This window comes from Corvus brachyrhynchos, unplaced genomic scaffold, assembly GCF_000691975.1.
Source record: "Corvus brachyrhynchos isolate BGI_N302 unplaced genomic scaffold, ASM69197v1 scaffold63, whole genome shotgun sequence".
Taxonomy (NCBI): Eukaryota; Metazoa; Chordata; class Aves; order Passeriformes; family Corvidae; genus Corvus; species Corvus brachyrhynchos.
Window position 1 is genome coordinate 1,666,792 of NW_008237227.1, and position 16,230 is coordinate 1,683,021.

Here is a 16,230-nt window from a genome sequence, read left to right on the forward strand (position 1 = left end):
TGGGCCTGGCTCTGCCTGGCAGTTTGGAAATATTTTGAAGATGTAATGAGAACTGGACAAAAAAGTCTTTTCTACTATTTTTTTCTATGACTCAGCTCTGGAGCTGAATGAGGACCCCATAAAAGAAGAAGGGTAAGAAAAAGAGTTCAGAGCCAACTTCCGAAAGTTCTGGTGAATGAACCCTGCATATCCCACTCACAGGAGGGGCTGGCACACTCCCATTCCCAAGTACTTCTGTGCAGAGCAGATATTTAAATATCTATCCCAATAACCTGTTACTAGGCTGATAAATATCTATCCCAACAACCTGTTACAAATATCTATCCCAATAACCTGTTACTAGTTGTTACCCAATGCTCCTGCCAGACCAAGGAACTTACTGTTTGAAGGCATGACGTGGATTCTGAGATGTAGCTCCATGTATCCCTGACCCCAGTGTTTCCCAGAGTTCCTGTCCCAAGAGGAAGCTGGGACAGGAACTTGTATGAACTATGAGGCACAGCTCTGCAGGGAAGGGAGCAGTGTGTGCTTTCAAACTCCATAGCAAGGTCAAACTCCCTTAAATTAAATGATGCAACTTTGTGCCTTCTCTTTTTTTTATGCCTGTAACTGACACCAGTAATTTCTGTCTGTTTTTTCCAACATACCTAAAAACATAATGCATTCCCTTGTCACCTAAGAGGTATGCTTTGCCTCCTTAGGATAACACACTTAGGGTGCAGGGAGAAGGACTTTCCCCTGGTTTGGTTTAGGTTTCCATTTCCCTGTGATGACTGGTTTGTGCTTTCTCACCAAACTGCCATCCAATAACCCCTCTCCCTTCTCCTTTTTCCCATGTCTTGTTTCCCACAGTGGAATTCCCATGTAATTTGTCACCATAATCCTATTTACTGTAGCAGGCAAAGGAATACCTTGGAAGGAGACAGAAGCATCTTCTCCACAAAAATGGCAATGCCATCTAGATTTGGCAGGGTTTACCTTATTTGCTAGTACTGACAAAACATTACCTCAGGACAGGCTCATGTCCTGCATAAATTCCCAAAACCGTGTCCATCAATGTGAGGATCCCCATTCTGGTCTGCCAGAAGCTAAAACGATAACAGTTCTGTTCTTTTGGACAGTCACACCTGGAGGAAAACCTCTTCAAGCACTCAAAACAAAAAGATACTATGAAGTAGGACTGAAATCCGAGATCTCTCAATCTTACCCTCTGAGAGGGAAACGTGTCTGGACACACAGTGCTAAGTCCTAGGCATGGAAAGAGCCAAACCAAAACTCTGACACCTCAGATAACAGATGAGAGGGATGAACATTTTACAAATACTCATTACATCTGAGCAGCTGTGTGGCAATAATCTGAGATTCAGTCATCTCTGATATGCAGATACAACTGAAATGAAGAAACAGACCTCCCTTTCTTTTTTTTATATACATGTACCTTGCAAGCAATTTTCAGCTTTTGACATAAAAAGGTTTAAAACCCCTTTTTAAGGTTAAAAAAAAAAGGGTAAGAAAAACCATTGGACAATCAAATATATCATAAAGCCACAGAAACTTAGTGAGAACAAATGGCTGAGGATACATTTCCTGCATGCTTATTAAGAGTACCTCAGTTTTTGACCAAATCTGCTGTTCACACTAGACTAGCATTATACCTAGAAAACTACTTAGCTATTTCTGAAAACCTTTTTTTTTTCTTGATGAGAGAAGTGAGCACTGAAAATTTCCAGTAAATTGGAAGCCAATCTGCAGAAAGAAGATGTAACCTCACTGCAACACTCGTTGGAAGACACATTCTGAATGAAACAGTTTTGGGGGTTTTGTTTAGGTCAAGGACTTGTTATTTAAGCTACAAAGGTCACTAAGCATGAATCACTGTGGCTGAGTCTGAATCATATTGAGGGGTGGGACTTATTCTCTGGGAATAATTAATATAACATCCTTTCAAAATCATCACCACTTGTGCATGGTTTAAGGCCTGTAAAATCATGTGAAGTTTATAAATAATTTGAACTATTTGAGAAAAGGAACGTTCAAGAAATTAAGAAGTTATGAAAGCAGATAATAGTTCAAAATCCTTTACATTTTACCCCCCCTGGGCTTTGTCTTCAGTTAGCTGGGTTTCACACAGGCCATTTCCCCCTCTATGTTCTCACCCAGCTGTGAGTGCAGGAGTCTCACTCTGTGCTCTCTGCTGTGCACCATCACTCACAGTTTGGGGAATGTTCCAAGAGACTCTTTGGGGCTCCCCAGAAGGTCAGGGACAGCGAGTGCTCACACAGGTGGCTCTGGGGGCAGAGTGGGAACAGGTTCCTCCTGCCCTCTCTGAGCAGTGGCACAAGTGGTGCCACCACCTGTCTGATTACAGCCAATTCCCCGCTGCTCTAACAGGGCCACCATGGGCACCCTTTTCCATGGCATTGATGGAGTTTATTTACTTGGCCTCTCCTTTGTTACAGCAACATCAGCAAAAGCAGGTCTTTGTTAGTGGTGGCAGGAGGCATGAAAAGAAACTTTTTTACAAAAGGAGGATTTCAAAAGAAAAGAAAAAGCACCAGAATGCAGACCACTGAAAGGCTGAGTCTTTTTCCAACCCCATACAAGAGCATGAACTACTAAGAGGATATTTTAAAGCAGTGTTTTGTTTGATATAATACACTAAGTTCTGAAGGGATAAAAATGGAAACACTCTTAGAATTGAATTTCTTCAGCTTTTTTACCTATGCCATGAACGCTGCTCTCCTAACAAAACTGTGTGAGTGCTACACTGATCTAGCACACTCATGTACCTGCTGGCCCTGCATTCCCATCCTCCAGCTGCCAAGCAGCTCAAGGCTTCCCAACCATAAACCATGAACTTTCTGTCCATGCTCAGGTACTGAGGAGACACCCTCCAAGCCCACTGTGCTGCTCAGCCTCACACACTGCTCAGCACGAGCACCTTCCCCGTTTCCTGTGTGCTTTTCTCCAAATTACAATCATCCCTTTGTCCAACTGAACTATGGGTTCCTCTTCACCCTCTAACCCTCTTCTCATACACCCTTTTTTCCTGCTGTTTTCCTAAAAGATTCCATAAATTATAAACCTTTAAAGCAGAACTGAAATCTGAAAGGTTAATTGCATAGTTTAGTACCCTTGAATTTTATCTTTTGATTTCAGCAAGTCAATTAACATTTAAAGAACTGGTTGCACCAAGGTGCTGCAGATGCTCTGAGGCATCTTGTGACGCACAACGACCCTAAATCTGCTTTAAAAGACTCCTGCTCGCTGGTAAACCATATTCCAGATTTGCTGTTTACACCCAAGACATACGAAAGGAAATGCAGGCTGGAGGACAACTGCTATTCTATGACATGCAGTGATTATTTGATTGTTCTTAAGATATGTCATTTTTGTGCTCCCAGCATGGACAACTTTTCAATATGCAAAGATTCAAAGCCCATGTCTCCCACAAGCCTTTAAAGCTGTCTGCTGAATTAAAATAAAGTTGTGTGGACGGCTCTAGTGTGTAGTTAATGAAGGTTACAGTTTGTATGTTCTTCCATAACTTCAAGTGCTTTTGACAGTGACCTTGCAGCATCTAGAATATTACATCAGAAGAAAATCAACCCAGAAGTTGCCTTGACTTTCTTTATGACCACACTTTGTTAGCAGAGCCTACTGGAACATGCATTTTCTTACCGGTATCTATGAACAAATATACCCTTAAAAATAGAGTTCATCATATTTTCGATTTCATCTTGGTTCTCTTGTAGCTGTGAAAAAGAAAACACAAAATAAATAAAAGATCATTGCTTATTATAATTTGGTATTCTACAATTCTTTATTGGGAAACCTTAGAAGACCTTGGAAGAGCACTTGAGTAAATTCACCATTTCTGCTTTTCCAGCACGTGCCTATATTGTGTGCATATACATACAAATATTTACATTTATATACGCAATGTCTTAATGGAAGAAAATTAACATTCACTACAAACACCAATTTAGTCTCTCAAATTAGTTCTTTGAAGTGATCATCAACTTTTGCTACTGAAAATGAGACAAGCAGAGACAATGTGTGCAGTAATGTCAGCAGTGCTGTGTTCACAGGGAAACACAGAGCTGAGTGAATGACAGCTGCAGAAACAAAGCTGGTTACAGATTGGTTTTGAAAAAATTAATGTCCTATTTAAGGAAAGGAGTTGAAGATGTTCTCAATCTTAAGGAAAAGACTGTCAGTTGCTTGAACTTCAGCACCCACAATAACTGGGTTTCAGAAGCAGGAAGATCTCCAGGATCAGAGCACACCTGACATCCAGGCCTTAGACTGCAAAAATCCAAACCCAATTCCAAATGAAAAGGTGTTATGAGCATGCTTTTATAAATAAGACCATTTTCTTAAAAATCTTTTCACTTCCTGGGTAATATGAGCATGTTTTGCAAGTACTATGGGAAGCTTACCTTGTGTCAATTAATATGTTAACACAACTTGGAATTAATTACAGTATTCTCATACTGTCAGATCTTGTACTAAACTAAGTAAGTATAACTTAATTGCACCTAAATGCAGCTTTGTTAATAAGATGACACCAATTTTATCCAATCAGCTTTTGGAGCAGCCATCATTCTTCCACCAAGGTGTTCATTACAGTCCAAGCACAGCACGACAGTGTGGGAATGTAAATTTGCCCACGTTCTCAGTAGGAAAACCACAACAGAGCCTTGCTAGTAGAGCGCATATATGCATAAAATAATTAAACCTGTATAATTACTGATGTATATATTTAACAGATAAAAGGTTTTAAAGCCAGAGGCAAAATTGTGAGCAGCTGCTTTGACCTCCTGCATGGCATGAGCTCTGAAACACCTTCACCTAAGGGCTTCTATTTTTCAGCCAAATATTTCTCCTGCATCTTCCAAGTATGAGCTGAAGTAGCTTCAGAACTCAGGGAGTGAAGCCTCCCAGTTCACTAAAGTGTGAGGAGGTGCTGTCTCCATTTTCCATGTGGGGAAACCAAGGCATTGAGGGCTCTTGACTAAATTGTCAAAAGCCTGCCAAAGAAACTAATTTCACAGTAAAAGGGATTATGTACAAGAGCTGGGTGCACACCAGCTCTGCATACATGAACCAAGCATATTTAGACATGGCCTCTGGGAAAAGCACTATGTGCAGCATCAGCTCAACCCAAATATGCACAGACTAAATGCTTGTTTGAGACTTCATAACCCAAAGGGGACTGTGAGTTCCTAATCACTCCTCAGCTGGATGACTCCACAGGCTACAGGCAGGGAAATATGGGGGTAGAGACAGCCTAGCACAGGCTGTGCAGTAAAATGAGGATGGGAATGAACCAAGAAGCCTCAGAAGGCTTTCTGAAAAACTACCAGGGCCCTGGAAGGGGAAGCTCGCAGAGAACTCAGGGAATGATCTGTTGGTATAAAACCACACCACAGAAAAGAGGTAGGAGAGGATGGGACTTCCTGAGCCATGAGAAAGCTGAGCTACTGAGAAAAGTGTACTTTGATGTCTCACTGAGTGCAAAGTGAAGCAGCAGGGTAGAAGCCCGAGCAGCACAGAGGAAGGGACAGCATGGATGGCTTCCTCCCTCTTCTTCTGCACAGAATTTACAGCTCACCATAAATATGGTAAATTATCATCTGGTACAGGTACCCAGGTGCTGGGGCACAGCTGGTGTGGAAGCAGAATCAGAGATTCAGTAGGTCCTTGTGATACTCCTTTTACCTAAACTAAAATGTTAGTGTACTAACATTTAGAAGATACAATTCTCAAATGTATTTTAGATTCAGTAATGAATTTTCTCTGAAACTCTAATTGCTTTCTACACTTTCAAGTTTTCTAAACCATGCACTTGAATCTGAGTGCTTAACTTCAAGCATCTTGAGAGAGCATCTATGTCTTGGGACTCCTGCTCTTACCAATGCAAAAATGATTTCACACTCCCCCTTTTAAACAGAGGTAAAAAATGAGGGAAGCATTCTCTTGTTGACTCTGCAAGCAGGTTCAGAAGCTCAAAAAGACATGTATGACAAGCACAAAATTTGAATTACTGCTGGCAGATACTAAAAAGACAACTTTCTCTGCTTTGTGGCATATTGCTACAGAAATCATCCACTCGGGCTGAAAATCTCATTCGTAAGACAGAGCTCCATGCTCAGCTCTCTCATCAGGCCTCTAGATGATGGCATGAGAATGAAACACTTCAGGAATTGTTCCATCTCCTCTGCTTCAGACTAACTTGCCACACTCAGCTGGTGAACTGTGCCTCTATCGCTTCGTGAAGACCAACACAATGTGCTCAGGAGGGGTTGTGAGGATGGCACTTCATCAAGGAATCAACTGAGGAAGTGCCAGCACAGAATGCCACGGTCAATTCAGTGTATTTAAACACTGGAATATACAGCATTACATCAGGAATTCTTACCCAGAGTCACTAAGCCATCTAATCCTAGGAGATCTCCTCTGCCCAGGTGCCCCTGGTGTGCTTACCCCACGGACACACTCGATCCCCAGCACTCCTCCCTGGCTATTCCCAGGCCATGCTTTGCTCAGCTGTCATGAGCTGAGCTGAGAGCCCCTGAACACACAGAGCCAAAGGTAAGGACTGCCAATTGCTGCTTCTCCTCTCAAGGCTCCCCAGCCCTGAGCAGCCTGGGCATCCTTGCTGCACAGCTCCCCAGAGAGAGGATGTTCTGCAGCTCTGAAAGAATGGCAGGGGGAAGGGGCACAGAGAAGGCCCCAGCCACAGAGCCACCAGCCCAAGGTCATCAGCAGAATTAGTGCCTTTGTCCTCTGCACATTCAAAGCAACAATCAACAAATGTGGGATACAAACTCTGTCCCAGCTATTTTGCTTTTCAAAATGCTTTAGAACTCACATTCAATTTAATATTTAATTTAAAATGTTTTTCTCACAGTTTGGGCAGGAGAGATTGGTTTTGCTTTGTACCTTAATGCATGCTTTTCAAGAATTATGAAAATCAAATAAAGTTGTGCTACAGATCATAGGGGTAAAATAAAAATACATAATTGTAATTATCTCCAGACAAAGACTACAAAGTCAAGCAATTCTGAGTCAAAGTTATACCTAAAGGAATCCAAGGTGCACACAGGCAAAGCACCCAGACATCCTTAATTGCCACAGAGTAAAACAGTGGTGGAGAAATTTCAAAACTAATATATTAAAAATCATAAATTTAAATCTAAGCCATATAAACTTTGATTTTTCAATCTCTCTTATGAGTTTTACTTGGCATCTTTACACATTATGGTTGTTTGGGTGTATGTGTATTAATTTTCTACTTGTCATCTTTAAATTTAAGTACACCTCTAAAACTGAAATTTCCTGTGATATAATACTTTATTTAGGGATGATTACAGCAACCTTCTGATGGTTTTTCTCACCTAATGCCAGACTCGTACTTACTAAAGGTGACTTTAATGTCTCCCTAGCTCCTTCTCCCTGAGAGCAGGTGCTATAGCCCCAACTCCAGTGTTTCCTGAAAACAGCTAAAAATGAAGGACTAATGAGACACTGTGGAGTTACTGCAGTGATCAAGGGGGAAAGTGGGCAGTGCAGGGAGGGAACGTGTGATCCTCCTGTCAGAATCTTTCTGCATCATCACAACAGAGACTACTTGCAGTTTGAGACTCTTCCTGCCTGGTCATACATAGAAGCCTGAGAACAGAATTCTCCTGTGTGTGCAGAACAGCACCACAAACTCAACTGAATGTGGCAATACAAGATTCAAGTAGTGTGCTTGAGACCACACGAACACCACTGCAGAACTGAGCTCTTTCTCACTGTGGTACTCCAGTCACAAACCACCCTGGGCTTTCTGTTGGACAGAATGCACATGAACCAGGAAAAAAAAAATAGTCTTTTCACTTGCCTCTTTTCTTTTCTGAAGCAGCAGCTCCAATCTTTCATTAGCTCTTTTGCCAATCATTTTGTTTCTCTCAGCTTCATACTGCCTCTGTGTATTGTCCTGATGAATGCTCAGGTTTAAGGCAACATTCACAAGAGCAGTCATAAGCTTCATAGCTGCAAAGGCACAAGACAGATTATGAGTCTTTACCTGTAGTCAGAGCTCAGAAAATACTTCCTCAGCAGATCCATACAGCAAAAAGCCTCTCGACCTTGGCACAGCCATCTGGAAAGGCACTTTCACCCAGGCAATACCCAGGTCACTGGCCCACGGTCAGAAAGCAGAGTCTATACCCCACACTGAGCTGCAGGCAGTGCTCCTTGCTGTCTTCTCCAGACAAGCTCTGAGTGCACCAGGGAGCCAGCTGTGAGCCTGCAGCATCAGGGCACCATGAAGGCAGTGGCTGGGGAGTTACAGCCATTCTGCACAGAAGAGTGCCACCAGAGATGGCTCCAAACTGAGGGTGACCTTAACCAATGGCTGCTGAGGGTGGCTCAGTTCACAAAGGACCACAGCACAGCTTCTCTGAAGGCAGGTCTGACAATGCTCTAAAGTCAGCTGTACAGCCATATAAAAATGCAGTTTTTATTTTCACAGATGCTGGATATAATATTGTTCGTGTCTGCTTTTCAGTACTGAAGTTTATTTTTACAAAAAACATTAATAAGGGTCTTTCCCAAGTTCTGTGTGGTTACATAGCACAACACATTTTACAATACTGAAAAACCAGAAAAATAATGCAACAAACTATCACATCCTCTCTGCATGCTCCTCTAAATATGCAGCATTGCTTCAAGGTAGAGAAGCAACCACACAAATGGAGAAGTGAGCCTACTTGGGTTGATTTACACTGCTATAGCTCAAAGCAGGTACCTCTTCCTGCAGTGAATCATCTCTCATTCCAATTGACTAGCATAGAGGAAAACTGAAAACAAGGACCTAAAAACACTCCTTCTAGAAGAAATGCAAGTCTACAAGTAGATTTTCAAAAACTTTATCAAGACTCCATGCTCCATGGCATCATGCTGACCTCTGCTCTCTGCAACTGCAACACAATTAAACGTGCTGGAAATTTGTAGAATCAAAGCAAAGCCTCAAGCTTGCTACAACAAGCAAACAAATAAATAAATGGCATGTATTGTCACTGGTAAATGCTGAGATCTTTGGCAGCTCCTATCCCTAATGCAATGTTAGATCAATGTGCCATTAATGCAAGAAGTCAGCAGTGGCTGAAATAACCGCAGTCAGCTGTGATAAACCTCACCTTCAGCATCAGCTGATTCTTGCTGCAAGCTTCTAGCCACCAAATCCATTCCAAACAGGGAAAACTCTTTCTTCCATAGAGCACAGCTCTTGGGAAATGACTAATAGGTGGTTCTGTTTCCTGTCTTTTAATCAAGCCTCTCATACTTTCCAAACATCCGCCCCAGCAGGGATGGACCACTCACTCCCAGGGACCTGAGTGCAGAGCTCACTCCATAAACTCTTCCCTATGAACCAGTCAACCACAGTCTGAGCAAACAGCAAATCAAAACCACCCAGAACTGCAGACAGCCTCAGATGGAAGGGAATATAATAGTTTAAATAACAGGCATGGATTTCCAGCAGGTTATCTAGGCTCAAACAATGCTCACCTTGCAATACTGAATTTGTAGAGGAAACTCCAAACCTGGCAGCTTAAGCCTGCAAGATTCAAGGTTTTACCATCCCATTGCTGAGCATGGTAAAGAACCACAAGGGAATGTGTTTCCAAAGGAGTTTGGTCACTGTGAGTTGAAGGGTTTTCAGTTTTAAAACCAAAATCCACTCAAATCTGGAGTTGTTTTTTCAATATAATGGGAAATCTGCCTCTTACTTTGATTCTTCACAAGAGATGAAATTTAAATAAATTCTGATTGCATTTGTTGAACACTGGGTATCGATACACTTGAAACTTAAAGAATATGTATGAGGCCGTTTGTGGAAAGACTAAATAGTGATAAATACTGGCCATAGAAACCTTCAGATTATGACAAATGTCTGCTGTAAGAGTTTTAAATATCTGGCATGATCTATGAACCTTGCAATAGGATGGATTTCTTATCACCTGACATGACCAGCTGCAGACACCTACACCCAAGCCAGCCACCCTGGTAGTGCTTTGTAATTGAGAAAAATAGTTCCTTGTGGAGAGCAATTCATCCCTCTTACAGGAGACATCTCATATAGGTGTGATGAAATACATAAGGAAAGCCCATTTCCATCTAATAATACACCCAGGGCTTTCCTTAGGTGAGGCAGCTGCACTGAAAGGTGGTGTGGCTGCAGGCAGAAGACAGGGAGCCCTACAAGCACGGTCCAGTAATCCCAAACCTTATGCTTCTCCTGAGTTAAGGCACAGGGTTTTTTTTTTCTGGTGGATGGAAATTCTTTGATAAGACAATTGTCCTGATACTTCTTTAGAATAAACTTATACTCTAAAATATAAAATTACTCCAACGTTCTATACAACAAGTGAACAATTAATAACAAAATACAAGACATAAGCATGCCACTTTTGATTCTCAGGATTCACTGGAAGCCCTGGGGATGACAGGAATCCCTAAGTGCCTCAGCACACTCCTTTCCAAATAAAAAAAAAGGAGTATTTTAAGTATAGTTGTACCATGTGTGGTACTGGGATTTGATGAAGGTTTCCAGAGTTTGGTCAGGATCCACCTCAATCCCAATGACAAGTGCTTGTGGCAGTGGCGTGGTGTAGGAACCCAGAGTGCTGAGAATATTTCTCTGCCTGTTTTTAAGGGTTCTTACCCCCCTGAACAACACTGTTTTAGCTTCCAACCTTGGAAAAAATTACCAACAGTAAGACAACAACAACTAGAAAATACAGTGGTGTGAATTAGGTGATAGACTAGTATGTAAGATTGTCACAGGGTGAAAAATTTAGAGGCTTTGGGCTTCTCTTTGTAGTAAATAGGTAAGAGTAAAAAATGCCAAAATGGAGGATTGTTGTTGTTCTCTAGACCTTCTTTTCCTTCTTCTACCACTCCATATTCTGCAGTAAAAGTGGTTTGGATTGACTGGATAGAAAATTCCGCAGTTCCTAGTCGTGTTACTGAATAATTGGTAGGAAAGTGAAAATAATGTACGTTTTTAGTAACTATTGGTTAAAATATCTTTAAAAGGCCGTGTAAATCTTGATAGAGAGTCTTCACTCCTGCTTTTCTGTGCTCTATGCTGTACCTGGGTCACGCAAGTGGCTCAGTTCCTCTGATAAGACTTAACAAACAACTATCTGGAAGCATTGCAACTAAAGGAAAAGTCTCGGTTTATCTTTGAAACTCCTTGCAAGGACTTTCAGCAAATTCTCTCCCATCAGGAGAGACTGGATTTCTGGCACAGTGCAGTGCCAGCGTGGCAGTGGCAAGCTGTGTGGCAGAACCCTGGCGTGCAGCTCACTCACCAGCCAGTGTGCTGGTGTGCCGGAAGGCGCGGACCTGCGAGTCGGAGAGGCCGGTGAGCAGCGAGATCACCGTGTCCATCATGTACTCGTCGTAGATGATGCTGTACTGGCACTGCCGGATCAGCACCCCGATGAACTCGCAGAAGTTGGAGCGGAACTTCTTCCACTGAGGCCCAGGCATGGTCAGGGGATAATCGCCACTGTCCTGCAGAGCAACAGAAGAAAAAGATCAAGTATTAAAGGGCTCCCCATTTAATGGGTTTTAATGTCGGTGTAGCCATCGTGGTCTAAGGTTCTAAACTAAACGTCATCTTGTTCCTTCAAGCCAAGGGAGGATAACAAATAAAAACAACACATTATTCTTCAGTAAACAGGGAGGCTCATTGGCATGAACTACTTTTGCAAAGATGTCATTGTAACTGTTTTATACCTGCAGTATTGGCTCCAGATAGTCCAAAAAATGTATCAAGGCTCAATTATTTTCCTTGTGTCCTGGGTTAGGAAGTGGGAGCCAAGGATAAGATGGGACTATTTCAAAGTATTTAAGATCAAAACCTAAATAAAAGCTTGTGTGATTGACTGGTTGTCATTTTCCACCCCCACTTCAGGTTAAATATTCTAATCAGCTGGATGCCCCTCCCCACAAACTTCGCTTTGCTCAAGCTTACAGTTGAGTATGGTTTGCTCAAGCTTACAGTTTCCTTATCAGAAAGCAAACACTGCCCTGTTTTATCTTGTAAATGCAGCCTTTTTCTAGTGGTAGAACCTGCCTTCTGATAGCAGTAATGGAAATTTTACTACAGATTCATACACCTCATCTTCATTGGCATGTTCATTTAACGCCTCCCCAGGTGTGCTCTTCCTATATTCACTATATATACTGCATTATGGGGAGACTGTCCCCCCCACAATCAGAAAATGCTTTTTCCCCCTCAGTGGAAAAGCCTGAGTACAAATCTCCCTGACCACTGGATTTGTAAGCCAATTTCAGAGTATCCAAAACATCACGGCAGTAATGCTCCATCCTGAATCTCTCAGCCAGGATAAGAAGTCAGTAGCACCAAAGTTACATCCATTTGTACACATTTATTCTGTGGTTTTGTGAGGAACAAGCACTTTCCTCCTCAGGACTTATCACCCAGACTGAACCATGCCAAGGCAGCGAGGTCAGCACAGAGGAGCTGCAATCAAACAACCCTGAACCTAAACTACATGAACAACACTGCCCTTTGGAAACCCCCTAGCCATCACATTTAACCAAATCACACCCATTTCAACCACACCAGAATAACCTGATGGATCTCTGCATGTGAACTTTGGTATGTAACACATGCTTTCTCGAGGTGTGGGTATGTGCAGCCCTTTGGAACAGATCCTCAGAATCTCTAGTGCTGTGTGTAATTACTCACATCTGCATGGTGCATTTTTAACCTGCAAGTACGTATCAGACAACTCTTCTGAAAAGCCTATGAAGGCTATTTTGCACCATGAACACCTCATCTGGCTGAAATGGGAAGAATAAACTTACAATAAAGTCACTTCATGGATCTTTTATTCTTGAATACCAATAAAAGCGTGATACATTAGTGACACTGACACAATACTGATGGCCCAGAGCATAGAAAACTCAGAGTAAACCAAGTCTTTGTTCACCTGTCAACTCTAGCACAAGAATTATGAGGGAATTCACCTACAAAACACCTGTACTCCTAAGCCAAGCAGCTGAATAGTGCAGCCAATAGATGGCCATGGAATTCCCTGTCCCAAAGTGAACTTTGTGAACAAAGTTATTTCCATCATTTAAGTCCCGCACAAGCATTTCTCCACTCACGAGGAGGAAAATCAATACTTCAATCCCTGCCATAAATGCAAAATTCAGGCCAGCAGCCAGCTGATTCCTGCAGCACTCATGGAAAAATGGGACAATTTGGGGTTTCTGGGGTACTGGGGGAGCTATTACACATGAAATGCCAACAGTTTATTCCAGATTTCAAGAGTCATTGGGCTGCAGCCTAGGACTAATAATTTTATGCTTTTGTACTAAGGCCCACAAATTCTCTCAGAAATCCATTCAAGTGTTAAGGCAGAAGCCAGAACTGAAACTTTTTTTTAGAATTGTAGAAGTTCTGCAAAGTTTTAGGTAATGGAGAAAGAAAGACTGCGTACCAGTAACTGTAACTCTTTAAGAGATGTTCCTTTTAAGTACATTCATAAGGAAGAGGTTTTTTTCTCCTGTGAGAAAAAACTTTGACAGTTTTTAAAAAGGTTTTTTTGAAAAATACTTTCTTCATCAATAGTGGGACAATCACCCAGCAAAAGGAGCACCCCTATGGCTGTAACCAGGCATTTACTGAAGCATTTTGTTGTTCAAGGCCGTGGACAAGATGGAAATTGTGCAGAAGTACATCCCGAAAAGGAACATTTCTCATATTTATTGTTTTCCTGCTTAACTTTCTGAATCACAGCCTTGGCATTCCATTTAGAACTGGTCAGAGAGACGGCTGTCCTACAGAAAACTCCTGCTCCAGCTTTAGTTTTCCTCACTAAACAGAATGAACACTCAGAATATTCAGCTTTTTATACATGAAAAATCAAAGAAAACACAGTTCAAAAATCTCAAAGCTAAAAAGCATTCACCATTAGGAACATGTTTATTTTGACAGAAGATACTCAGTTTGAATTGTAATTTACTTGTTTCAGACAAAATGCTCAGATCTTTTGAAAGAGTATTTCTTTCTGTATCACTGTTCCAAAATGGTAATTTTCATGTCAAGCTCCTATTTGGTTTAAACTGCCATTTAAAATGCACAAAACATTAATTTGCACAGAGAAAACAGAAGAATGCTGCAAAAGCCTGCAATCCTGTCTCATGAATCTGATGTGTCAGGAATCTGGAGCTCTTCCTTGTACCGTGGCACTCCCAAGAGATGATGTTCAGCACCTAGAACACCACCACCGCTCTCAGGGGGATGAGAGTTCTCCAGTTCCTCTTCCTGCCTGCTCTGATGAACCTCTCTTGTCCCTGCTGCCCTGTTACTCTGCATCCAGCAGCTGAAGTTGCTGCTTTGCTTGTCAGTGCAGTTTCCCATACTGAGACATTACTTACCCACTGCATTTTCAATTTAAACCAGAAGTATATGGTAATTATTTCATAATGCTTAAAACAACTATTTGTATACTCTACCTCATCAAATTCTTCTGTCATTTTCCTTATGATTTCTGCATTTTGCATGTTCCTGAACATTTCAATTCTTACTGTACCTGTAAGGCAATGAAAGAACAAGAGCAGTGAACACAGCATGTTTCTGCTACACCAAAACATCAATGTTTTTCTGCTGCTAAACAAACAGCTCAGTAATACATATTGGAGTATGCAGAGTGCAACAAGAACAGGAATGCTTTGAACAAGGCAGTCTCTTGAAGAAGTAGGGGAAGAGAAATCATCTGTCCCGTAATGTGCTTTCAAACGAGGAGTCAGTGCCATTTTCCATCCTTTCACTCTTTGCAGCCAAGCAAGTGTAAAACAGCAGTGACAACCACGGACCACTGGTGTCGTGTCTGCAGCTGCCCAGTGCTTTTAATTTTGTGTGCAAAATCAAATGAGCCATCTTTCAGTTCCACAGCCACTCCTGGTGGCTCTGCACTGTCCATGCTGAATGCCCTGGTGACAGACATCCATGTCCTACGCACACTCTGGGAGTTTCACACTGCTCAGCTCAGGACCAGCATGGTTTATTGACTGAGGCACGTTTTCCAAACCCAAGGCTCCCAAGGGCTCAGCCAACACATGAGCCAGCTCAGCACCAGAAGCAGCCACTGTGTATCTGTTATTCCTTCACACAGATTTCCCACTCCCCCTCGTTATCTGAACAGTGGAGTTGATAGGATTAACTTTCCATTGTAAATCAAACAAAGCTACCAACATTGAAAATTGAACAACACAATAGCTATAAATGAAAATTCTTGTGTCTTGATCAAAATTCAATCAGTATACAAATAAAGTATTCTGACATATTATTGCCTCTGCAACTAGACACTACCTAAATAGCTAACCATATAACCCAGGGCAACATAAAGACTTCTGCTGCTGCTGCTGCATGGATCTTCTCTTCATCACTTCACAGTCTTCTTTTGTTAATGGAGGAAATTCAGAAAAATTAAGCAAACTGCAGCACTACAAAATCCATGCGGCAATCATTAACATTACAAAGAGTAAGTCTCTCAGTTTTTGCAAAAAGTTCAACTGGATTAATGATCCACTGCATGGCTTCAAAATTTCAGACCATAATAGAAGCAGCTTAACAGCTAACAGTACTAGTCCCTCTACAAAGGATAAATAAAGATAATTTAAACATACTAAATATTATGCAAATGTTTTAATTCTGGTATTTTATTCCTTAAAAAAAAGAGCATTAGAAATACATGTATTTCAAAACATGCAAGCACAGTTAGAGCACACCAAGCCTCTGTATGTTGGTACACACGTACAATTTTACTAAGTAAATTAAATATTGATTTATTGAATTGCCTTTGCTTCTTCATGAAATAATATTTGTTATCTATTTCATACTGGGTAATACTGTGAACCTCAGTTCTGACAGTGGCAATTTAAATTTGTGCATGGTAATTTCCATACCATTAATAAACAATTACTAATGCAATATATCAACATAAAACCAGGAACCCAAGAGAACACCACCACGTGACAGTTGAAAATATATTTTCTCAGCTTGGAAATCATCTGTATGTGTAGATATATTTTAATCTTTCCCCCAATCCTGCAAGTTTTGTTTTGGCTAAATGAAGCAGTTTCCCAGCATGTCTCAGAACAGTGGACAGGCACTACTGCAAACCCCCTCTG

General features: G+C 41.5%; 1 protein-coding gene across 7 annotated transcripts in view; it reads right to left on the minus strand.

Moving 5' to 3' along the window:
- STAG1 (stromal antigen 1) overlaps positions 1-16,230 on the minus strand; it is a 174,680-nt gene that overhangs the window by 63,356 nt on the left and 95,094 nt on the right. For all 7 annotated transcript variants that reach the window (XM_017729424.1, XM_017729423.1, XM_017729422.1 and 4 more), the window contains 4 exons: positions 14,554-14,630; positions 11,370-11,574; positions 7,892-8,043; positions 3,682-3,755 (listed from right to left, as the gene is read on the minus strand). In XM_017729424.1, the coding sequence (XP_017584913.1) occupies positions 3,682-3,755; positions 7,892-8,043; positions 11,370-11,574; positions 14,554-14,630 (508 nt within the window). The remainder of the gene's footprint in view (positions 1-3,681; positions 3,756-7,891; positions 8,044-11,369; positions 11,575-14,553; positions 14,631-16,230) is intronic.